A 24451-nucleotide genomic window follows, 5' to 3' on the forward strand; every position below is an offset into this window, starting at 1 on the left:
CCTAGCGCGGGCGGCAGGGCTCTCGCCCCCTTTGTGTCTCCAGGACCCGGCAGCAGCCCGCTGCCCCTTCCCCAGGGCCGCGCCGCGCCCCCGGGGCGCTAAGGGCGCCCGGCAGCCACCCCCGGGGCTGTGCCCTGAGCCCGCTCCCCACGGGGGCTCCACCACCACCCCGTCCCCACAGTCTCGTCCTTTAACCCGCACCCCACACCGCAGCCTCCGAGGGGGATTTAAATCAGAACCCGGAAGCCGGCACAGCCGGCGCGGGACACGGCGGGATTTGTAGTCCCTCCGCCGCCGCAGGCTCCTCGCCACTCAGTTGTGGGGCCGGGGCGGGGAAACCACGAGTCCCCTGAGCCTCTGCGGCCGCCACCGCCCCAGGAACGCAGGCGCAGTGCGGGGGATTGGTTTTTGAATCCGCGGCGTTGTTATTGACGCCATATTGCTGGTGTGGGAGTCACCGAAGGAAGCGCCGCCGCCGCCGCCGCCCGGGCCCCGCCGCCATCGCTCGTCATCGGCAGCCCCAAAGCGGGTAGCCGGGCCCGGCCCTGCGCCCCTCGGCCCAACTCCCGCCCCGCCACCGGCCGCGGGCGGAATTGGCCCGGCCAGGGCAGGGCGGGCGGCGAGAGCGGGGATCCAGCCGGCCGAGCCGGAGCCGCTGGGGGGGCCGGGGCCGCTCCCCAGAGAGAGGCCGACAGGGAGGCGGCGGAGGCCCTGACGCAGCTGCCCCCTCCTTTCCCTGCCGCCCTCCCTTCCCTCCCCCCCAGCCCGCCCCAGACAGCGGGGAAGGCGCCTCTGGGCAGGGCCGGCTGCTGCCTCCACCGCCGCAGCCGCCGCCGTCTCCCCTGCCCCTCGCTCCGAGCCCCCTTCTTCCGCCTCGCCGCCGCTCCGCGCCATGGCTTGCGGCGCCACTTTGAAAAGGACTCTGGATTTCGACCCGCTGCTGAGCCCGGCGTCCCCGAAGCGGAGGCGATGTGCGCCATTGTCAGCCCCAGCCTCGGCCGCCGCCTCCTCCTCCTTCGCCGCCGCCTCCCCGCAGAAATACCTGCGCATGGAGCCCTCGCCCTTCGGAGAGGTGTCGTCCCGGCTCACCACAGGTGAGGGAGGCAGCCCCCCGGGGCGGCGGCGGCCGGGGGTGGGGGTGCGGGGCGGCGGCGGGGAGGGGGGCGGTGGGTGGCAGGGCAGGGGGCCGGGAAGGCGACCGGGGAGGAGGAAGAAGAGGGGAGGTTTGGGTGGGTATCGCGTCCCCCTCCAGCCATTTTCTGTCGGGGTGCGTGGCTGGCAGCGGCGGGGGCCGGGGCGATCCCTGCTCGGCTTGGCACCGCCGCGGCGGAGACACAATAGAAATGGCCGTTTGCAGCAGGAGAGGGGGAGGAGGGACGGGGAGGAAGGGGGGGCGGGTTGAGCCGATGCGGGCGGGTGGCCATAGGAAAGGGGTCGGGGCGGGGGGGAGGGGGGGAAGAGACTGGAGAAAGAGACCCGAGCGGGGGAAGGGGGGGGCGTTGGTGTGGGAGCTTGATCCGGTGCCGAGGGAAGGGGGAGGCCGGCTTTTCTCGCGTCGGCGACGGGCACGGACGATTTTTTTTTTTTTTTTTTTTTTTCCTCCTGTTCCACGGGAGCCTGGATGTGGCAAGGAGAGCCGCAGCGGCGAGTCAAGCTGCGGAACCGCCGGGGGCGGCGGGGGTGGGGGTGACCGCGGTGTCTGCGGGGCTGGGGCTCGGTGCCAGCCTGCGCCCGGAGCCCCTCTCGGTGGGGCCCCCATCGATCCCTTGCAGCCATTATCGGTGGGTCGAGCGTTGCCTGAGGCGGCGGCACCTCCTCCCCTTGCTCAGACATCGGGGGGGGGGGGGGGGGGGGAAGGGAAGGAGGGCGGGGAGCGCGGCCTGTCATCAATCACCCGCAAAACGCCAGTGGGAAAAGGCAAAAGCAGATAAAACAAAGGGGTAATTCCGCTTCCAGTCCTTTAATGCGTGCTGCCGTCCCGGATGACCCATTCTGTGGCATCCTTAAAGTTTTGTAGGAAAACCGAGCGATGAAAGCGATTGTGTGCAAGGGTGAGAGTTGCCTTTAGGGCAGATAAAATGGAATCGGGCAGTCTCCTCGTCTCGGAGAGGTTGGGCGAGAACGAAACCCTTTTATATTCTTAACGTGTGAGAGATGAGTCAACCGGTGGCCCTAAAAGCTCCAGATCTGCTTGTGTAATTGTTGTCAATTAAAAATCAGCCGAGTTCGTTTTTCCAGCGAGGAGGGAGAGAAGAAAGGAATGAATCTTGGCTGTGCACGCAGGATTGATTGGCCCTTGCTACGGTTAGTCTAGTGGGTAGCTTCCAGTAATGCACTTAAGAACGGTTAAGCTCGTAGCCATGAGTGGCTGTAGCGATGAGGTATGGATCTCTGTCCTTTGTGTGCAGGAAAACAGCCCTCTGCAGTTGTTGCAGCTGAATTCCTTCTGCTTTTGCGTTCAGTACTCCCTTTTATACAAAAGTTGGCCCCGATTTACTGCTGGTATTATCGAGCATAAGTTTGTGTTTTCAAATTGCCGTCTCCTCCGTGTAGGACAGTACCTTGCTTCAATGCTCTTAGTTCTGAAAACTGTACAGTAGGATAGATTTTCTTACAGGTTTTAATCAAATAATGAAAAAATGCTATGGAGGAAATATATAGAGGGCATACAAAGTACTTAAACTTGGCATCAGTGCCTTGTTATTTTTTTGAACCTCTAGGAAAAGACCTTGAATGAGTCAGCGGTCTGGGATGAGAGTTGTGATGGATGGCACTCCCTGGTACAGTGAGGCATTACATACACTTTGGGCTCCCTGGTACAGTGAGGCATTACATATACTTTGGGATGTTTAAAATTCGAATTAATTTGATTCTTTTTAGAAGATAGTGTTGCTTCATTGCAAGGATTTCTTTTGGCTTGTTTCTTTGGGATTTGGAGAGCTTAGGTTATGAATATTTAATACAAATATTGTCTGGCCAGTAAATGTGTATTGCTGAAAGGACATAAATCAATAGAATTTTCAGCAGAGATAACCTACAGCAGTATTTGAGATGATACCTAAACTCCTATCTTAACGATTCTGAAGGTATTAAAAACTAAAACGTTGCTGAAGTTGAGCAAATACAGGCCTGATCCTCCTTTGAGAATATCAAAGGTGCAGGTGGTAAACCATGTGAAAAGGCGATTCTGTACTGACAAGGGTGTGTTTTATGTAAGCTGTTTGTATAATATAATGAGGATTGAAGGACAGTAAATCAAAATGTTTTTTACAGCACTTGAATGCTCCTGAGCAAAACTTGAAGTGTTTATAAATTGTGCATATTTACATGGGTTTTGCTTAAAAGCTCCCTTTATGGTTTCTGTTACTAAAAAAAATCTTTATGCGGTGCTAGGGCAAATGTGAACTGTTAAGCAGCTTGCTTAGTTTTTGCTTTCAGTTGAATTTAGGGGTGTTATGTTACTGTGTATATTTCATCCCAACCATCAGCAAACAAAATAGAGCTTATCATTTTAAAGGGGCCACGGGAGAAATTGTTATGGGATTCATCTCATCTAATTTTGTAAACGTACCGCTGACCTAATATTTTTTTGTTTTCTTGGTAGTCGGTTAGAAGAAACAGGTCATTTATTCTAGAACTGTGACTTAGGATGAGGCAAAGTATATTGCTTTGGCTGTGAAACGAATTTACAGGACCATTTCTGAGGTAGATGTCTACATTTGGGTCAGATAAATCTTGCTCTGTGTGGGAAAAGAATTCCAGTCTGATTTTAAAAGTGTTACCAACTGAGTCACTGTTTTGTTCAGTTTTTATGTGGGAAATTTAGTAACAATAGCCAGAATTCGGTTAACTTCACTTGTGATTTTCTTAGTGTGTTACTGTAATGCTTAGGTTCCCAGCACTTAAAAAGTGTCTGTCTGAATTTTGTTTAATGAAAATTAATGGTCATACGAAATTAGAGCTCTGGATATAAAAACTGATGCTGATACTTTTAAGTTCACTCTTAAGCATTTTTCTTCTGTCAAATACTCTGTCCTGGTAGAGTTTAATTTCACCCAATGGAGACTATACCAGCACGAGAATGTCTTACCACAGGGTTAATCATTTAAGAAATCATGTAAGAAATTATCTGGAAGCAGAATATGGATTGATTGAGGAGGGTGCTGGCAACTAAGAATACAGTGTGGTAGTCAGATGAGAAAACAGCTGTCTTTCTAGAGTGGTCATAGATAAATAAACGATATGTCTGTTTGAGAGGGGGTAGGCTTATTCAAGATGAAATTTATCTCTCACAAGAGTGTTTTAATATTTTGTGGTTATTTGAACAGCTGTTAGGTCACTTCCAGTTTCTCAATGACTTTGGCAGCCAGACTGTAATTGTGGCTTTACCGTCCATATTTTCTGTGGGGTTGTGCTTACTGGCTTGAGCATACTCTGTTTGCTAATTTTTGGATACCATTGTTTGCATCTAGTGTTATGTTTTTAAAACTATGTTCACTATAAACGGTGTGGAACATACCTACCTGGCATGAGACGGGTTCAGTTTTGAAAGAGGGCCTCCTCTGAGAAGGAGTATTCTATTGCTTGAATACTACAGATGAGTTTTACTTTCCTGTAAGTTCTAGCTATAAGTGAATCTGCCCTGTATGATCAGATAACTGCACTTGGGTCTGGATGCCTGTGCATAATGCACTGTACGTGTTTGGTTTTCTCTGAAGTCCTAAGGGTGCTGTCACGTTCCAAACTGGTAAAGGAATTCTGGAGGGTGGAAGGAGGAAGCAATGGGAGCATTTTTCCAGTTCTCTGCTGGATGTCTTAGGACTGTTATTTGCAGTTTTATCCTGATGGAATATTACATTCTGGGCAAAATTGTGAATAAACTAGTTGTTTTTTAAGTTCAAAGGCAGGTCAGTGTTAAAAAGCCTGCACGTCTGGATATTTCTACAGTCCAAAGAAATGGAGGAGGGGAGAGATAATGTTGACCATAATGATTTAATTCTCCTGGTTCATGATACATAGTAACTGGGGAGACGAACTTCCATACTTGTCATCCAAAATCAGAGGTTAACTTGCAGCTAGGACTTTGTGGCATCAGAAGGAAAGTTGTATTTAAAAACAGTTTGTGAAATTGCTTAAAAATCCATGCATCTGCTCATGTAGTTTTTCTTCATCTGAAATATTCATCTGCCTCAAACACTTCCCCAGCAACTAACGTTGCAAACCAAAAATTGTGGTGGGTGGAGTTACTGAGAACAGTCCTTCAACTCGGGTCGCTGGTTGCAGTCCAAGCAGAGTTAATGTCAAAAGTTTGACAGACTATGGAAACTATTGAATTTATGCAGTATTTAGTAATGACTTTGCATAATTGGTATTTGTTGCTCTAGTGGCAGTTGTATGGCAAATGTCTCTCGTTAAAGATGGTGAATGGAGTTGGTTGTAAACGTCCCTCTCTTGTGAAGGACTCTAACAAACAGAAGGTAGATAAATTTGCCTTTAATGTATACCTTTTTCTGTCACAGAGTAATCTGGAAAAAAAAAAGTTGAGTCTAATTAACACAAATTTTCAAAGTTAATGCAAGAAAATGGCTTTGACTTTTTGAATGGGAAGAACTGTTAGTCTTCCCTATAGGCTGTCCTCCCGTGACCTTTCAGTTGCCCTCTTGAGCAAATGTAACTGCTTCTGTCGGAAGCTTGGTCAGACAGTGGCCAAGTACAGGTTTGGCTTTTAGATGAATAGATCTAGGGGCTTTGGAATGTGACATATTAGTAGCGCTGCATCTCTTTCCACTTAATTTCTGTTTTGTTAACATTTATCTGCATGTGTATTTATTGCTAAATTACCTTGGCAAGATGCCAAGTTTCTCATTGTGCTCCAGTATTGCAGAATTCATTAGGATTTTAAAAAACAAAACATTCCCACCACTGGGGGGGGGGGGAAGTACATAATGGCTGCATCTGGACTTGATAATTTAATTTATATGAAAAATTTTTATATAGATGCCTGTGGTGATTATAAATGTTAAATACCCTTGGTTGTAGATGTCGTAAAATAATGAAGCAGCTTTTTGTTTCAGTGGCAAGTCTGATAAATGCGATGTGACATTTTTTTATGTGAAGAGAAAAATCTAATTGCTGTGTCTAATACATTTTGCATTGCTTGATTTATTTTTCATTCCTCAACCCCTTGATCAGGAGAACTGGGATTTCCTGAAATAACACATTTGCAGAATGAGCTAATGCATATGTGAGCGTCCGGCTTGTTGTGGGAGAACCAGAACCTTCGCCAGCCTGAGACCTTGAGTAATTGGATCTCGTGAGGTGGCCAGCTCTGTACCACAGAGTCCATTACGAGCTGCTTCTGTCTGTTCTCTAGCTATAGACACTGGCTGTGAAGTGTCAGCCTTGTACCCGTTATCAGTGCTGTCTCTGGCTTAGAGCATGCTCCTTGGAGGTGAGCGTGATTTCCAAAAGTATACATTCTATTACTGAAGTCTAACAGACCATGCCTAATTAAGAAACGTAACTGGAGTGATTGATGCCTGTGACCAAAGCAAGAGAGTCAGAGGAATATCTGGATTACTCTAATTTATTGTCTGTGCCTATGCATCCCTGGTTAAGTAGAAGTGGAGAATAGTGCTACCCATTGCTCTGCTGCAAGGCTACCCTTCAGGGAAGCCAGCTTCTTGAAATTAACGTTATATGTCATTGTCACACCAAAACTAGGAATGTGGTAGCATCAGCTAGGTGTTGAATAAGGGTGATGGCCTAATGGAAATGTTATAAATTTGAACCAGGACAGTGAAGGAGTTTTGCTTTAACAAGAGCTGCAATCCCTGGAGATACATGCAGTTGACATCAGGATAGCATTTGATTAATTCACTTAGAAGGAATCTCTGGCATGGTTCAGGTCTGAATGCATATGTTGAATGGTGACACTGCAAACTGAAACCTGAGCTTTAGGTTCCATTTTGGGCCAGGAAAAGTGCTACTCTGATTTCAGCCTCCTGTTGAGTCACCTTCTATGTGTTTTGCCAAAGTTTCCTTCAGCTAAATGAGAGAAGCCAGGAACTGAGATGAGAGATTGCTAGCTTAAAGATCAAGCCAAAAAAAAAAAAAAAAGGGGGGGGGGGGGTGGGAGAAAATCCTTCAGGGGAAACAATCAGCACCTTCATAGTTGATAAGCGGTTATTAAAATGGAGAAAATAATTGTTTGCCTTGTTACCTTTTCAAGTTGAACTGCTGTTTCCCTTGTACATAATTTCTAGGTAATTACAGGTCAGGATGAAGTAATTAGATGACAGAACTTTGAAAGAGAATAACTTGCCTTTTTATCATTAATTGAAGGAAGTAAGAAGGAGACATCACTCCTTGGAAATGATTATTTGGCTTTATAATCCATTATGTGACAGGTCATATTTCAGATGCCAAACTTGAATTCTGATTTGCCCCCGTCACGTTTCGTCGTCTCTTCATTGGGTGTGTGAAAGCAGCTGAAACATGAAATCTTGTTTTCCTGAATCAGATCTCACATTCTGAAACAGGAGAGACGTGAATGCTGTCCTTCACCTTCATGCAAGATTTCAGGAACCTGTGTGCTCAACTTCATGCTCTTAGGACACAGAGCTCTAGATAAAGAGAGTATTTTTGCATTTCATTATATTCAGGTGTATTTGGCTAAAGCCCCTATGTCTTGAGTGGTCGTGGTGAGACAGTCTTTGTTTGTCATTCTTTATCTTAGCCTTGAACCTGAAGAAGGAGAAGACATATAATGCAGTCTTGCATAACTGGCTGGGATTCATACATCTTGAATTTGAAATTTTATTTATGAAGTACTAATTCATTTCAGTATGTTAGCAGTGTGGCTTTTCCTTGCTACCACCCTGGATTCAGCAAGCCTAATTTTCACTTTAAGCACCTCTGCCTGGCATTTCCTGTTAGCTAGCTCTGTGCCTTCAGAGGTACCTCTTAACCAGTAGGGAACACTGAGCACAGAGGATAAAGTGAAATTAAAAAGAAAATGAGGGTAGGCCACAGTGATGTATGTTTGAGCTTATTAAATATGTTCCTTTTGTTGTCTCATAAAGGAAAATATTGCCTGACATACAACATCTGATTTGAACTTAAGCACCTATAAGATGGATGCAAGTTTTTGTTTAAAATATGTAATGAGTTCTAATATTTATGATTCAAGTTCTTACTTCAGCTCTATAGTCTTAGAGCTCACTCAGATGAGATTTTCTTTAATGAGCTACTTTCAGTTTCTAGATTTTTGCACATAAAATAATTTGTTAAGATGCATGTCATTGTTGAAAAAGACGATTTGGACCTCCACATTGAGGAACATATAAAATCCCCTGTTCTGTATTTGACACCAGTTAAATGCACATTTTAATTCAGTTGTCAAATGCAGAGAGAATAGTCAGAGCTAATTTGGACGTAAGGAAGGTTAAGAAACTGAACTTGAAAAGACAGAAAGGTTTTCTGGAAGCAAAACTAGGTTGGAGAACGAGATCTGCTAACTCCAATCTTTGTTTAACTGGGCCAGAGTTTTAAAGGGCTTTACAGCTAGATGTCTGCCTTATAGGTGGTGTTCAAAAGTTGTTTGGTTTGCACTGCCTTAATATTTCAAGGCTTCTTTCAAGTGCTGAGATGCTGTAAAACTGTTTTGATCAGAATCTTGTTTGTTCATCAGACATTTTTGTGGCTTTATAGGCAAAACTGTCAATGCCAGAAGTAACTTGATGCATTTAAGCAACTTCTCTTTCTTACTCTTCTAGATTGTTTGGGGGGGGACAAAATAATTCAATTTCGCATTGAGATTTTCATTAAAAATCAGTCATAAATATTTGCAAGCTTACATTTCACAGTGAAAAAGTTTTGTTTAAAGTCGGAAGATTTTATGTGACTCTTAATAAAAATGTCTGCTCAGTCTTTGCTGCTGTGAAAATGTGCCTGCTTAATTTGAAGCATTACTAGTCTGGTCATTCATGTGAGAAGTCATGGAACAGTTCGGTGCTACGTTGAATTTATGTTTCTTGACTATTAATCTCCATTTTACAAATAGAGGAAATTGGGAAGGAGGAGGTGAGTCATTCTCATAATTGTCATGCCCATTAGCAGCATGATACTGAGTAGGGCTTGTAGTCCAGTTCTCTGTGCTCAGCAGTAGTGCCTTAAATCTTGTAAGTTAGACTAAACAGAGGAATCCTGCTGCCAAACCGGGTTATGTACATATTCAACAGGCGTTTGGTCAGGACTTCAGCTTTCGGACTTTTTTTCTTCTGGTGGCTGTTTGCAGTGTAGGCAGTTTATTGTCATGTTTGAATAGTCCTTCCTCCATCCCACTTTGCTTAGTTTCATACCTTTACGTGAAGTTCTAGGAATGCGGACTGCCCAATCTGTTTTGTCAAGATGAGGATCTCCCAATGTATCTGGCAGTGGTGTTTCTTGAGATTTTTTGTTTTCAGAGCAAGATTTGAAGATGACAAGTTAAAAAGTGTTGCCAAGTGAGTGGTAGATGAAATTACTCTAATAGCATTGAGACTGTGTTTGCAATTCAATACAATTTAGGATAGAATCGTGAATCCTTAGTGCACAGATCTTAATCTTTTGTCCCAGTTGTTACTGTTTTCCCAAAGACAGTACCTGATTTCTGTACACACCTCCCTCCTCCACCTGCGCCCCCCCTGCCTGCCTCCCCCCCCCCCCCCCGATTTTGCTCCTTCTGTTCTGGCTGGTATTTTAACAGTTTCTCTGAATTACTCCCTGTTTAATTTACAGGCATTGTTAGGGCTGGAGGAAACCTGGCTGATAATTGTTTTAACTCTTGCAGTTTTATCCATTGACCAGAGTCTGTGGTTTGTTTTTTTTTTTTCTTAATGATGTTGGTGGTTAGTGTGGTTTGAGAATGTTTCTGCAAAAAGATAATGTAAAGGAGAGCCATAGAGAAGATTTTTATCAAAGTTGCTACACCCAAAATTTCTCTGATGTTTTTGCAGTTCAGACGGAATTCGGAAAACATGCCCAAGACCAGGTAGTCAGAGTGAAGGGTGCACGTGGTCTGTTACATTCTTCAGTTAATATAAACACAGCGTGAATGTTTGCAGTCACATTTCTGATAGTGTAGACATGCTTTTGGACAGGTGTTATCTTATGAGCTAATTTGGTTCCCACTCAAAACTGTGCAATACTGCTTTAGCTAGAACAGCCCTTGATTCTGAGGAACGGTATTGTTTTACCACCATAACGCTGTTGAGTAAAAACATTGCAGGGCCAGTCTCCGACTGATGCGGTGTGCATGCACGTGAAAAATTCGACATGGGATTCTATTTAATTTTGGAAGTCTGACTGCATCTTGGTTAACCTGATTTATGTATTTCTGTACCATGCTGGAGTGTAGTATGTATCTTGACCTATAAAAAGTATGAATCTTCCAGCCGCCCTTGAGTACTTTTTATCCCACTTTCTCGTAGTTTCTCCTTACCTTCATTTCCCTACTGTGCTTCTTTATTATGTCTTCTGCATTTGCTACTTCTTTCGACCACGTCACCGGTCTCCCTTTACAGAGTTGGAAACTGCACAAGCCCTGTAGGTACGGGACTGAAAAGTATAAACTGCAAGACCTTAATCAGTGGACAAAATCCAAACAAGAAACTCCTTTGCTGAAACTGCTGGTATCCCTGTTGACTGGAAAGGGTTTCGTCTCTTTTTATAAATTGGAAGCCCCCAGACTGACGGATGGAATTGAAGAACCACCCCAATAGTTAAACCTCTGAACTGGGAATTGGCAAATGTTTACTTCTGCTTGGTCTAGCATAGGCTTCAGCCACTGACTGAATCAGCTGGTAGCTGAAGTTACTTGCTTCATGTGGTTGCTTACTAGAAAACGTTCAAATATGGAACCTCGATAATGTGCTGTTTACAAACCTGAAATTTAGTTGAGAAGTTTCCATGGTATTGTGTTGGCAAAATGCCGAACAGAAGTAGGAAGGCACTGAGTGGAGGAGTCCTTTGCAGGTCTGACATGATCATATGGATTCGTGTGTATCTGAATTTTGGAAAGCTGTCTTTGCCAAAAGTCTAGAAGTGTCAGTGGAAGCCAACCCTGTAGGGACATTTTTTTTAATGCATTTGAGTGTTTGAAAGTAAGAATTCTCATAAAGAGAGAGTCTTTGGAAGTTTCTTTCTGTGAAGGTCTCTGTAAAAAAACCCAGAAAATGGCTTTCTTTTTTTTTCTTTAATACTTTATATTGCCAGAGGATAGAGTTAGGGTACTGAAGTACCCGAGAGCCTTTTGGTACATGGAATTTCAGAGAGGAGGTATGCAGGACTGATAGTTCTATTGCAATGATTACTTTTTTCTTGTAATGCTACAATGTAGGTGAGATTATTAAAAGCACTTGCTGTATTTTATTCAGTGCAATCAAATGCTGAACTACATCTTGCCATACTCCTTCAAAAGAGACTATTGATCCCTCCATTGTGTTTATTTGGATAGATCTGAGGCTGTCAAAAATGTTGTGGAAGGCTTTTGTATTTTGTTATCGGTTTCCAGTTCTTTGAGATTTTAAGCAGTAGTTGCTTTGTGCATATTCTAAATTGTGTTTTCCCCTCCGCCCTGCTGCCTATATGTCAGTAACTGTACAGAGAGGAACAGTATTTCATGTACATGTTTTATTCTGCAGTCTTCTGTTGCCCTTAACTGTATGAATGATAAAAGCTGTCTGGGGGAGAAAGATGACTGGAAATTAAATGTATGAAGGGAAGATGATGAATACCAGTAGAAGTTCTATAGCCTGATTTTGATCCATGTATATTATATAGTTGATAGTTCCTAAATTTTAACTTTATGCTCTTCATTTTTGTTAGCAGTACCCTGGCACCAGTACCTGACCTTAACTAACACCATTTTTGTTACCAGTTCTTCTGGTAAAAACAGCTGGAGTTACCTTTCTTTTAGTTAGATTCATTGTTTGTGTCTTAGGTACAACTTGATGGTTTTTGCAGGCCATGTTTTAAGATTCTAGCTTTTATCATCTGTTAATTATTGACAGCATTTGAGTGGAAATAAAGTTAAGTGAAATGCTGAAATGTAATTAATTTAGGCTTAATTTTTTAATTGTTTTTCTTTTAGAACAAATCCTGTACAACATAAAACAGGAGTACAAACGCATGCAGAAGAGGAGACACTTAGAAAATAGCTTCCAGCAGACAGATCCTTGTTGTTCTACTGATGCACAGCCACATGCATTTCTCCTTACTGGACCAGCTTTGCCAGGTACCCAGAACATTCCGTGTAATTCTGCTATGTGTTTTTAGACTCTGCTTGCGTAAATCATTTTCCCTAGTTATCTGGTGTTTTACGGCGTGTTCTCACCAGTTACTGTTCCTTTTTTTTGGCAATGCTAGCATTGATCTGGAAGATTGTAGCTTCTGGTTTTAAGGATCAGCAGGACACAAAGCTTGCATTGTTTTAAAGAGACCATCCTGCATACCCTGCCACTGATACTGTAACAGACTTTTGGAAAGCAGCTGTCTTTGCACAAATACACTGTACTATAATTTGTATATAAAGCAGAAGCTTAAATTTGTAAATGGCAACTGCCATGGAAATGGTGTTCACAGTGTTTGTGCGACTCCTGGTGTTTTGATACCTGAGGGTATTGTCCATTGTAGTTGTCTTCCTTTTGGATGTCAAATTTTACTTTAATAGTCATTAAAAGTGTTAAAATGGCAGAGAAAGACTTCTGCAAATGTTTTGTAAAGTTCCTTTAATGCAAAAGATGCGAAGAAGACTGATTATGGTTCTGAACTACTTGTAAGCGTAAATTGGTATGTCCAAATATTTAATCTTAGGTACTTCATCTGCAGCATCATCACCATTGAAAAAAGAACAGCCCCTGTTTACTCTCAGACAAGTTGGAATGATCTGTGAACGTTTGCTGAAAGAACGTGAAGAGAAAATCCGTGAAGAGTATGAAGAAATTTTGACCACAAAACTTGCAGGTATATAATGTGTTAGGATGGGTCTGAAAGCTTAAAAACTTTCTCTCATTTTTGTGTTAAATCTCTGTATTTTTTCCTGACCTAATCTGATTAAGGAATGAGATTGCATACAGGACAGAAAAAATTATGTGTAATCTCTTTGATTTTTTTTTTTTTTTTCTTCTGTGCTGCCTTGGATAGAAACTATGACTCCTGGGTATTACTAATCAATGGAAACAGTGGTTTTATTTCAGATAGAACTTTCTCTTGCTATCATGTCTGAATTGATAATTTCCTCCTCTTTATTTTTTTTTTTTGCCAGAAGGACTTTGTTTTCTACTGGCTTAAGAGTTCTTTGTGAAGGACTTGTTTTTTGGTGTGTTGTGTTTTGGTTTTGTTGGTTTTTTTTTCTCCAACTTGGGAACTGACTTCCTTTTTCTGGAATTTGGCAAGATGACAGTACCTAAGGTTTCCCTTTCTCTTCTCAGTACTTAGCATTACACTGCTGCCAGCGGTGTTTGGTATTTGCCTGAGCCTCAGTAGTTGAGCTGCATTTCTGATGCTCTGTGTTGAATTCTTGTGTTTCACACCGTTCAGCTGGTATTTTTGGCACCTGATGCCAGCTTACGTTTCTGTAAGGATCATGTTAATGTCAGCGTTGTAAATATGACCTTTCTTTAGTTGTTGAAGTCCTCTATTTCTAAGCATCTTGCTAGCATTTGAGCATCTAAATTTTGGTGCATTCAGAGGTAGGTGCCTTCACAGTATGATTCAGTGTCTAATTTAGTATTTAGCGTGATGATAATGAACATCTGAGCGCGCTCTTCGGCAGCAAGCCTGCTTTTGAATACCCGTGGCTGTTCTGCTTCCCCTCTGAAAATGCATCAGAATTAAAGGTTGCAGATCTCTTCAGGTGTGGGAATAAAACCTTCTATAGGTGTGCCCATGCAGAAAGTCACCAGGCTTGTGTCGGGCTTGTGGGTTGCCTGTGACAGGATTGTCTCTGCACCTGACCCTCTGTTCATGTTCTGTGCTTGCTGATCTACCATTGCTATGTAAGAAATTGCTATAGTTCGAAGTCCCTCTTAAATCTACATCTAGTTACAACTGTAACTAGAGCACTGAATACTTCTGTTGCTTTGGGCCTAATGTTCCATTTCTGTGTTTTTCTTTTTAACCTGCTTCAGACTGATGAGTTAGGACTCTGTAGAGCTTTTTTCTTCTAATTTGTATGTTACGAATTGGGTCATTTCTTGCATTCTCTGAAATGCATTTCAGTTAGCAGTGATCATGATAATTCTTTGAAGACCAGATGTATTTACATTTGTTCCAGACACTTTCTGAGTGCAAACTTGTAGTTCTTTACAAGCAGGAACCCCTCTGACAAGTTCCCTATGTGTATTCTATCTGTCAGTCCCAGTTTTCTTTTTTGTTTTGGGGAAGGAGAGGGGATGGCTTCTGTTTGGGGGGGTTCTGGTTTACAGTGAGATGACTCAGCTTTACTTGTTCTTAGCCATGGTGGTCACCAGAAGAGCTATTAGAAAGGTGGTGTTACTGCATCCCGTATATCAAGCCAATAATACATTTCCAGCATTATATGGGAATTTAGAAAGAGAAACTGCCAAAAGAATTTAGAAATTCCTTACAGACAATTACACTTACGTTTTTGTGCTGACAGAATGATTATATCCTTTTCTAAACTTGGTACAGTAAGGTGATACTCATTCTTACAAACTAGTGAGGTCAATGGGAATGTAACTGGAAATTCTGTAACAAATCTCAGTTGAATAGCTTCTTTCAAGTGACTTAGCTGAATGTTTGGATCTCAGATATTTTCCTCATTCCTTTCTGAATCACGATTTTCTTGTAGGTAGTTAGCTAGATGCTACCTTTTTTTTTTTCTTCTCCCATGTTCTTTGTGAGCAGAGTTGCTTTTCATGCAGAGTGAGTGTTTGGTAAATGGAAAACTCAGATCACTGTAATGCCCTGATTTCCCCCCCGCCTCTGTTACCAGAAACCGCTGTGTTAGCATAAATTTGAGCTTGCAAGATCCTTTGCAGATTTTAAAGCCAGAGGAGGAGTGCAAGGGGCTAAGTGTAACTTCAGCTTGAAAGGTTTTCTAGAATCTGTGAAAAATGGCTTTTTATACTAAAGGTCAAGTCGTTTAGTAATCATACTTGTATTCGTGTCATTTAGCCATGTTTTGACTTAAAATAGATAGTTAGAACATACATGATACGGGATGCCAGTGGTGTAAGTATCTTTACAAGCATTCACTTAAACTTTCAAGCAGCTCACTGTAGGTTGCTCTTACCTTTGGATTGCTTAACTTTGTGAATCTGAATGCCACAAGAAGGGGATTTTTAGTAACTGTGGATTCTTTAAATTTCCAAAGCCATAGTTCTGATAAAGATGATGCTACAAAGCAGCTGTGTATGTTGACTTAAACCTCTAAAGAAGGAAGTTTGCAAGTTGTTTTCTGGCCTTTAATACATACTTTTAGGAAAAGTTCTAGTTGCTATTATTTTTGGAAATGGTTTCTGGGCAACAGATCCTTCAGTCTGCTCTTTGTGTTATTTTGTTGTTTGGCTGAGATCCTCGCATGGCTGCTGAAAAGCCGTCAGTCAGAACTGCAGTGACACAGAGGTCCTGCTCGTGGGCAGAGGGGAGCTGGCTGCCGTGACACGGGGCCCCTTCAGTCAGGGAGGGATGTCCGTAGATCTTTGGGTCAGGTCCGTACTTTGGGCTGCTGCTGCACTGCTTGCTGATTACTGATACCCTGTTTACTTCAAAGGTGAAGCTCATCCCTGCAAGAGGATGGGGACTTTAATGGGGCAAACCTGTGGGACTAGGAACCACTACAAATCTAACTGCATTTTTGGTTGAAGATTGCCTTCTTTGACCTTGCCCTTTTCTCAGAACACCCCACATTGCTGCACATGTATTTTTCCACAAGGGAGGAAGGGGAATGGAGAGGAGCGGCATCTGGTAGATATTACTCTCCTTGTTCAATTTCCTAATTCTGAAAGGTGATATCCTGCTGATGAGTGCAATATTAAAACTGAATAAAATACTGCGAATGTATTTGTATGTATGTGTGCATAGAAAGAATAAATCTCTCCGGGAAATAACAATGCTCAGTTCAAAGCCAAATTAATACGCTTGGTATCTAAATTTCATTTCAGATTACACAGTAGCTGTTTTCATGAAGTCCACAGTCAACTATTGTGTCTCCTATTGTGGCTACTTTTGTGATTGGAATTAGTGAAGTGTTAGTCACTTAGCATTTCATCCTTTTAGTTTGTCATTTGCTTTTGATTTTCTGGTGGTCACCAAAAAGAATTTCTTAACTCCGTAGCAAGTCCCTTTCGTGTACCTCTATGTTTCCATTTCATTAAATTAATTTTCTTACATCTGGTAGTGGCAGGAGCAGAGAGAAGTTACGTTTCCAGCCCTAGCATTGACCTTAACGCCATGTTTGCTTAACTACTCTGCCCCTGTTACGGATCTGTGAAACGGGCACACTTGATTACTTCAAAATACAGTGTCTGACGCTTAGCAGGTTTTAGGTATATTGAGGTCTTTGTGTATGTGCAATATAATTCTCTTTGAGCATATTTACAGAATTACAGAAGTTTGTAAGGGAAAGTATTTTTAATTAAGGGGACGTGTGCTGCATTGTTGTTCGTGGGCATGGAAAGGAAATGGCAGCTATGAACTGTGTAAAGTCACTTAAAACTACTGTTAGTGGATGTGTGTTTAACTTCCATGATTTGTATGTATAAAAAAAGTAGCCTTGAATATTTTTCAGCTTGAGTTAGACGTAATGTACTCACAGTTCTAATGCTTCATGCTTGCAGAACAATACGACGCGTTTGTGAAGTTCACGCATGATCAGATCATGCGACGATATGGAGAACAGCCTGCCAGTTGTGAGTATCTATGTCTTCTGCTTCCTACAGCAGCATTAAATCACCGAATGTTCCGTAATGTAAATGGCCATTGTTTGTTGTTAAGCTTCAGCTAGGCCCCAAGTTAAAGTAGTATGGAAGACCGAGGTTGAAGATGTGAGATAAAATGTAGCTTTTGTTTGAAACATCTAGAACTGTCTCCTATAACGTGCTGGTTGTTTTATTTTCGAAGCAGGTTTTGATACTGCCGTAGCAGGTTTGTGATAGAGCTGGCAGTTGTTAACGCCATCATTAACTCTCTGTTTTTTTTTTCTCTTCCCAGACGTTTCATGAATCACACTTTCTGCATATGTGGGCTGCCCTATACACCCTGTTTTATTGTTGCAAGCTGTCCCAGTAAAGACTTGCAGCAATGCCATATTTTTTCCCCCTGTGAACACAGGTTATTTCAAGCTTTTGTCAGTGGCAACCACTCTTATGCAGCAACTGGTTTTGGAGTGCTCCCTGATGTCAGTACCACCTGGATGTGGACGTTTGCTACCTGTAATAATACCAGTGGCCTCATTTGCTGTATCATTACAATTTGGCTTCTTATGTTAATAAGTTTGAAAAAGTAAAGGATTAAAGCTGGTGTTCTAGAAGTTGCCCTTCACTGGTTGTGTAAATAAAAATGTAGAATGACACTTCTGACTGAAGTTAGTGTGGTTTTCATAACTGTGCACTACAACAAAGCTGTAACCACAGTTAAGTTAGAATGTAATCCCAGGACAATTTTAAGCAAATAGCCCACAGTACTGCCTGTGAAATAGTGAAGGAGGGCATTTCTGTATTCCATGACTTTTTTGGGGGTTAAGAATGGGTTTATATGATTTCTCATTTTTGTAGTTTTTATTTATTCTATCAGTCTTTAACAAATGTTTATTGCTGCAATTTTTCAGTGTATCATTGTTTTACTGCCCTTGTAGTACTGGAATTTAGTTGGAAGAATAAAACATTTACTTCTAATCTGTTTGTTTTTAATATGCAGGTGGAACTTTTGCTGTGTATGAATAAACTTAAATCTGAGTGTTTAAATGAAAACTTTATTTACTAGCAATAGTGGGTGGGTCAGAATTTTAGATCAGGAGAAGGAGGTGGATGAAAATCTCAGGTAACTCTTCAGAGGTGAAGAAATCTTCCTTAGATTGGCTGTATTGTTTCCTGTTGTGGAAGCACGGTTGGTGCAGAACTGACACACTGTTGGTTTAACTTGCTGCAGCTGACTCACAGCTGCACTTGTCTTCCTTTGGATTTAAGTGACACGTCAGAGGAAGTCTGTTCATAAGATAGAGCAGGCGCTTGCACCACAAGCTGGAGCTGCGTAGGTGCTGGAAGAGCTAAGGGTGTGTAGTCTTTGTGTTCAGCGTTGAGGAGTTTGTTGTTGGATGCGTTCAGCTGTTTCCAGAGTGCTGCATCAGTGCCGGCCGCTGCTGTCTGTGCAATTCTGAGTCTCGGTGTGAGTTACTGAAAAGTTACTACATGGCAAGTCCAGACCTGCGTGCTGTGGGGTAGAAGTATTGGTTACCAAATGACGTGGGTTGTCTGCTTCGGGGGCTTTAAAGCAGTTTCAGAGTAATCCTTTGGTTTTGTTGTTGCCTTCTCTCACTGTTGGCTTCTGGTTAAGTGGAAGTCTGTTGTGTAATAGGTTCTTCATACCATCTCAAATTAATGGAGGAGTTTTAGTTGAAATGTAATGAAATTTCAGCTGGTAGATGAAAACGCAGTAATTGGCTCATGCTGACGCTTATGATACCAGCGAAGCCATTTGATGAGCTCTAGTTCTTACCGAACTTTTATTCACTTAGTAGTGAGATTACAGGTTCGGAATGAGGCACATCGCCACAGTATCGAGGGTATTTCCTGCTTGCTTTCCTGAAAGCTGTCTTACCTAAATACTTGGATTTTTTTTTTACTGTATTTTCAGAATCTCAGAAGTGGGAAATCTCTGCTAGACCCGCCTCTCGGGTCTTCCATTACTGAAGATAAAAACAAAACTATCAAGGGCTGCAATTTCCGTTGTCTGCCTCAGGGTTCTCAGTCCCTCTTCTTCCTGCTCCTCATTTTTTTGACCTCCTTTTATTGTTAACTTGCCCAGGGTAGGAAAACCGCTGTTTCTAGGTAGACCACTACCCAAATCCCAGCATCCCGCTGCACCTCCTGCATCTCCTGAGTTCTAGAAGATCCTTTGTTCTGACTTGATAGAAATGTTTGTGTGCCTAACTGATCATTTGAGATAGGAGTAGAATTAAGATACCAGCCATTGTGATTGCCTTTGTGTCTCATCTTCTCCTATCCCAAGAGTTGTTATAAATAAGAAGTGATGTCATGTTAGCACCCAGCCACTCCCGTGCTGCTCCAAATTAATGCATAATAAGCAGTCTTCTGGCAGATGAAATACAATGCCACCATGGGTGCTTATGCATCACAGCTGTGGTATGCTTCATTTTGAAAATGAGGGTCATATTCTTTGAAATTTTTCATTTTTTAACCTGCTGATTGTTCTGTCTTGGGACTTTAAACTGGCTCCTTTTCCTGGTCTCGGTGCCAATATCTGATGTGATGAATTTCACATGAAAGGCTTGTTCTAACAGGTGACACTCTTTAGTAGGAAAAGGGTTGGCCGCTTGGTTACTGTTGAAAAGAGTAGGAAAACTCGGGGGCTGTGAGGGGCAGGCTGGTGCTTAAAAACACCTTCTTTGGAGAGCCTTTGCAAAGGCTTTTGAGTCAAGTAGAAATGGGTATGATTCAGTAACTGGTCAGTTCTTGGAACTATGTTTTGTGGTGGCCACCTTTTAGAATATTTTTGTGATTTGTATGTAACTGAAGTCTATACAAAAGCAAAGCAAACTGAGGACAGTTAATGGCAACTTCACAGTGAAAACAAAGTTCTTGGTTAACCTGGTTTTAAGGTAGTGACATGTGAATTCTTTTCAAGCAGATCTCAGTTACTGTATACTTAAAAAGCAGCCTGTATCTAGATGTGAAAGCATATAACCGTAAGATGATTCAGCATTTTTCAAGGTTGAAAAGGAAGGAGATTCAAGCAATCTTGTGTGCTGATGCTTGAGATCTGCTTGGGTACTGTTGAACAGCAAGACCGTTAGCAGATTCTGGTTAGAAACTGTTCTGTGAAAGCTCTCTTCATTCCCGAGTTGGTAATTGGGAAGGATTTAGCTCTTATGATTCCACAGTGGGGAGTAAAAAAACTGAGGCTGGTGAAGTATTAAGAGTTAATGCTCTTGTGAAGCAGTGCTTGTCACCTTTGTGTTGGAAGCCATTCTCCGAGATGAAAAATGTGAGAATTAGTGTTTGGCTTTTACAGGCACCTGCTGCATTCTTACGTTCTACTGCTGGTGTGGGCTCCAAGATAAAAGAAAAATTACCAGGTTTGGGTTTGAAACCAGTAGTGCAGTAGTGTGAAGAGGTGCCAAAGAACAGCATATGTAACAGCAGAGAAAAATGGTGAACTATTCAGACAAGAGTTTACTTACTTTCAGGGTCTGACTTTTGGCAGTAGTTTTATTGAAAAGATGTGGCTACTGAGGAAGACAGTACAGTCTGAGGCTTTACATGGTTAGTTTCAGCGCTAGCACCACAACACAGATTGGCGCTTTTGTTTAGTCCCGTTTGCTTTCGAAGAACTTTGCAGACAGAGGTGGCTTCCTAGAGTATCTGCAGAACATGTTGCTGCTATGCAGACGTTTGCAAAAACTAAGATTTTAAAATTACATACATATATTTGCAGTTGAAATCTCCTGTGTGTGTATTTCAGCTAAAGTACGAGAGGGTGAGTTTGGAAGACTTACCACAAAATAGTAGAAAAATAAATTATATGAGAGGAGCCAAATGTAAAATTCGTACTACGTAGCCAGATGACATGCAAATAGAAAGCCTGGTGTTACTAAACCCCTAGCACCAGAATTCCATTAAAGGAGGAAAAGCACGAGGTACATTTTCATGGCTGTCGTGTCTCTGCCATTACCGATGTCTGTTCAGAATTCAGCAATAAGCTCTTTCCAGGCAGCTAGGACTGACTACATAGTCCAGCCCCTGAAGAAAGGCAAACTAACTGAAAGTTGTGACCAATTTTGTTTAGTTTGTGTTTTTAACTATCCAACCTCCCTACCCTCCTTGCTGAAGAAAATTAAATCACACAGTACTTGCTGCATAATTTCAGTGAAGTATTTCCCCTCTATACACCTTCAGTCTGAAGTGCCAAGTACTGAATTAAAGCTTTGATCCTGAGAAACCAACTACAACACAGCAAACATGGTGACATTAACCTTCAAAATTTTTTATTTATTAAAGAAACAGCCATTAACTGTTTTAATGTCATGTTGCCTGCACATTTGGGGATTAAAAGCCACACACCGTTGAGGCTTGTTTCTCTTTTATTTCCAAATATTTTACCCTGCAAAGGTGTGAAAGTTGGACGGCGTGCGCTTCTCTTGCGTTGGGTGAGGCTGGGGAGGGGAGGCTGCAGGCAGGTGGCAGAGGACAGCTGCGCAGAGCACTTGGCTCTGTGTCCTCCTGCAGATCAGTGAGACGTTTGGCTCTTGCTGCTCCCTCCCATTTGTCAAGTGCACTTGTAAGACGAATAGGTGAGGCTCAGCACAGAGGAGAGCTACTCGGCATTCCCCTCCTACTGGCATTTCTCACTTTGCTCTCCGCTGCTTGAAAGCCTTACATGTAAAGGCCACCATGATACAGGTCCCCCAGCTTGGCTCTGGAGTGAAGAACAGTGGAACTTGTTTACCCTGTGTCTTGGGGGATGAGAGGAACTTTTGCAGCTGCTCTACTGAGATCCTAAAAATCCTTGCTCTGAGTTTTCATCACTACATTTCCCGAGTTGCACGTTTAGGCCATATAAAGGCTGATAAACTACTCGTCCTCCTTGGCCTCTTTATTTGCCTGGCAACACTGAGAACGGGGCCCTCCCATAGGTACAGCAGGAAGTGTTACTGTGTCCCTGCAATTAGAGCAGTTGGGAAATCCATGACTCCTGCCCTCTCTGAGGGTATTTAAAACAAGCCTAACCTATGTTGTATACATTCCTGGGTAAACAGCCTGGTAAGTTATGTGTTCCTGTAATAGGACTTCCCCCCTCCTCGTACAGATCTGCCTATGCGAGTGATTCAATCTTCAGTGCTCCAGGCAATCATTTTCGGTTGTTTTGAGTAGGCTGAAGTGCCAGCGCAACTAAGTGGGAGCACCTGGATTCTAGTGATGGCTGAACCCATGCACTCAGAGCAGCACGCGCTTACACGCCTCAAAGAGAAGGGAAGGGAAGGCTGTAATCCTCTTTCAGTCAATTGAGGAAGTCTGGCAGGCTTTTTTTGGAGGTAAATAAATACAGTCTTTTACAATAAACTAAGTAATCGCCACTCAACTTTCAAGTTGGCTGGGAGGGACAAAGTCTAAACAAGAGAAAAGTGCAGCCCTTTCCTAGCTGATAAGACTGACCTGAAGACTCTGCCCATGCTGCTGAAGTGCACGTGTCACAGCCCTTGTGACAGTTTATCAATGCATGGCAGACATGCAGCCTGTCCTGGAGGGAAATGCCGCTTTTTCCCTGTGAATTCCAAGGCCTTTTCCGTGGATGGAAAGTGTGGGACACGGACATCAGCATAAACACATTTGCTCCCCGGAGTCTGAGGGAAGTTGAAGCTTAATGCAGGAAGATGTGCAGCGTAGCTTTAGAGTGCCAGAGGAAGAAAAATGGGCTGGTTGGGACATACCCATGTTACTCTGATACCTGGAATCAGGTGTAGGTTTTTCTTAACCACCTTGGCTTCCTCAGGGACCGAGTAACTCCAGCAACGACCGTGGCTTCCCAGCGCTTTGGCACAGCACTTTATTGGTGGCTTTTGTTGTGGTACCAAGCACTGGTCTGTGACTGACGCTAGGCAGAGAACAGCAGCTCTCTGGCCTATCCTGACCAAGTCAGAAGCAGCTGTGAGCCGTTCCAGTCCAGTTCCTGCAACAGGGACAGCACTGGGAACCTGTACCAGGGTGTAGGCACTGCTCCGTGCTGGCAGAAGCTCAGCGTGCATCCTGGCCTTGCTTAGCACGCAGGGCCAAGAAGGGCCTTCGCTGAAGCTCTGAGATATGAGCAGTGCTGCAACGCTCTCAGCCAAGAGTTATGTTCACACAGCTGTTTCCTTTGCTTGTGGTACAGCACAAATCCTCAGCAAAGAGAAAAGGGTGTACTTCAGGTGTGGATTTTACTACCTTCCTCCCATTTAGTCTATACTGACACAAGTTCCCCTGACAGCAAGAGTCAGCTAGTACTAATCAGCCCCACTAGAAAAATCGAATGATTGAAAGAGCTTGCTTTTGCTCAAAGAACAAAAATTTGTCTCTTCAAAATTATTCTGTCTCCTTCTCTTCCTCATGAGGGAGTTTTCAGGGAGTTATGACCAGTTTTGGTTTGAAGAACATGTAGCAGCAGCTAAATGTGGAAGCTTACTGTCTTTTTTAGCATACTGGTTTTATTTATTTTTAATCTGTAGTTCAAGGATCTGGAAGGCATTTTATAATGATGACTCAAATCCTATCAGCTTATATGCAAGTTGATAACACTGCTTCATCACTTCTGTGGCTTACACAGCCAGTGATGTCGTTTTGGCTTGCTAGCCTGAATTGTTATCAGTGTAGCGTTAAATACCACACATCAGAGGAGATTAAAACTGGCACAACGATACAGTATTTGGAACATGAACAGAGCAGTACATCTCACAGGGAGGCTGAGTATTAAAAACCACGGTGGCCATTCAGGCCTACCCAGGCACTCAGAATGTATCACCCAACATCCAGGCAGTGTTGACTCTGAGTATGCAAAGGTAGCGAGGACTGGTGAGTGGGAACAGCGCCATTGCACAACGTTAGAAAGAACAGGTTTCGGTGGCACATTTAACAGCCTCCCCATGTCAGCCTTGCCACGTGGTCAGTTTTCTGCCTGCTAGGCTTTATGAACCCCAACAGTTCCAGTTCAGAGACAGCTCGAATAAAACGAGCGCTGGGCAGTTCAGTAAAGGAAACAGAGTACGCTTTCTGACACATTGATGGAGATACTGTTCTCTCTAGGAGGGGAAGACTTCAAAGTCGTGGTAAGCAGAGACTACCCAAGATGTTGTGTTGCACACTAAAATTGTTGGAAATAAGGGCAGAACATGATTTGCCTACAGAAGCACAAATCTTCAGTCCAGTCAGTATTTCTCTTGCTTGTGCATACAATGAGGCAATGAAGGAACAGTTCCTTTCTTCACTGCTAAAAGAAGCTTAAAGCCTACAAAGATACTAATTTTGTAGTCTCTCAGAAGAAGAAAGAGTTTATACTTTCACATCCCTTGACAAAAAAATGGGGAGTTTTTTGAGGTTTCATCAAACAGCACCACCTTTTCTTTACTCGCTATTCACTACACCTTTCCTGCTGCCCTCCTGACACACAGCTATATATCTGTGAGTTAAACAGAATTTAGTTTTGTGTTAATTACCAGTGGAGCTTGTAAAAAGGA

At 43.0% G+C, this 24451-nt stretch overlaps 2 protein-coding genes across 8 annotated transcripts in view; one reads left to right on the plus strand and one right to left on the minus strand.

The window, feature by feature from the left end:
- Window positions 1-879: 879 nt before the first annotated feature.
- Window positions 880-17900, plus strand: AKIRIN2 (akirin 2). 4 transcript variants are annotated; one of them, XM_086482460.1, is made up of 5 exons: window positions 880-1094; window positions 12134-12277; window positions 12856-13005; window positions 16845-16916; window positions 17218-17900. In XM_086482460.1, exons 1-5 carry the CDS (start codon window positions 893-895, stop codon window positions 17226-17228), a joined length of 579 nt encoding a protein of 192 aa, XP_086338586.1. In that variant the 5' UTR covers window positions 880-892; the 3' UTR covers window positions 17229-17900. The 4 variants fall into 4 exon arrangements, with proteins under 4 accessions (XP_086338586.1, XP_086338588.1, XP_086338585.1 ...); XM_086482462.1 differs by having other exon boundaries at window positions 12871-13005; XM_086482459.1 differs by lacking the exons at window positions 16845-16916; window positions 17218-17900 and adding an exon at window positions 15779-16835.
- A 5503-nt stretch (window positions 17901-23403) lies between these two features.
- ORC3 (origin recognition complex subunit 3) overlaps window positions 23404-24451 on the minus strand; it is a 42311-nt gene continuing 41263 nt past the window's right edge. For all 4 annotated transcript variants that reach the window (XM_086482463.1, XM_086482466.1, XM_086482465.1 and 1 more), the window contains one exon: window positions 23404-23952. In XM_086482463.1, coding sequence (XP_086338589.1) covers window positions 23847-23952 — 106 coding nt within the window. In that variant the 3' untranslated portion in view covers window positions 23404-23846. The remainder of the gene's footprint in view (window positions 23953-24451) is intronic.

The sequence above is a fragment of the Leptosomus discolor genome, chromosome 2 (assembly GCF_034619465.1).
Source record: "Leptosomus discolor isolate bLepDis1 chromosome 2, bLepDis1.hap2, whole genome shotgun sequence".
Classification (NCBI taxonomy): Eukaryota; Metazoa; Chordata; class Aves; order Leptosomiformes; family Leptosomidae; genus Leptosomus; species Leptosomus discolor.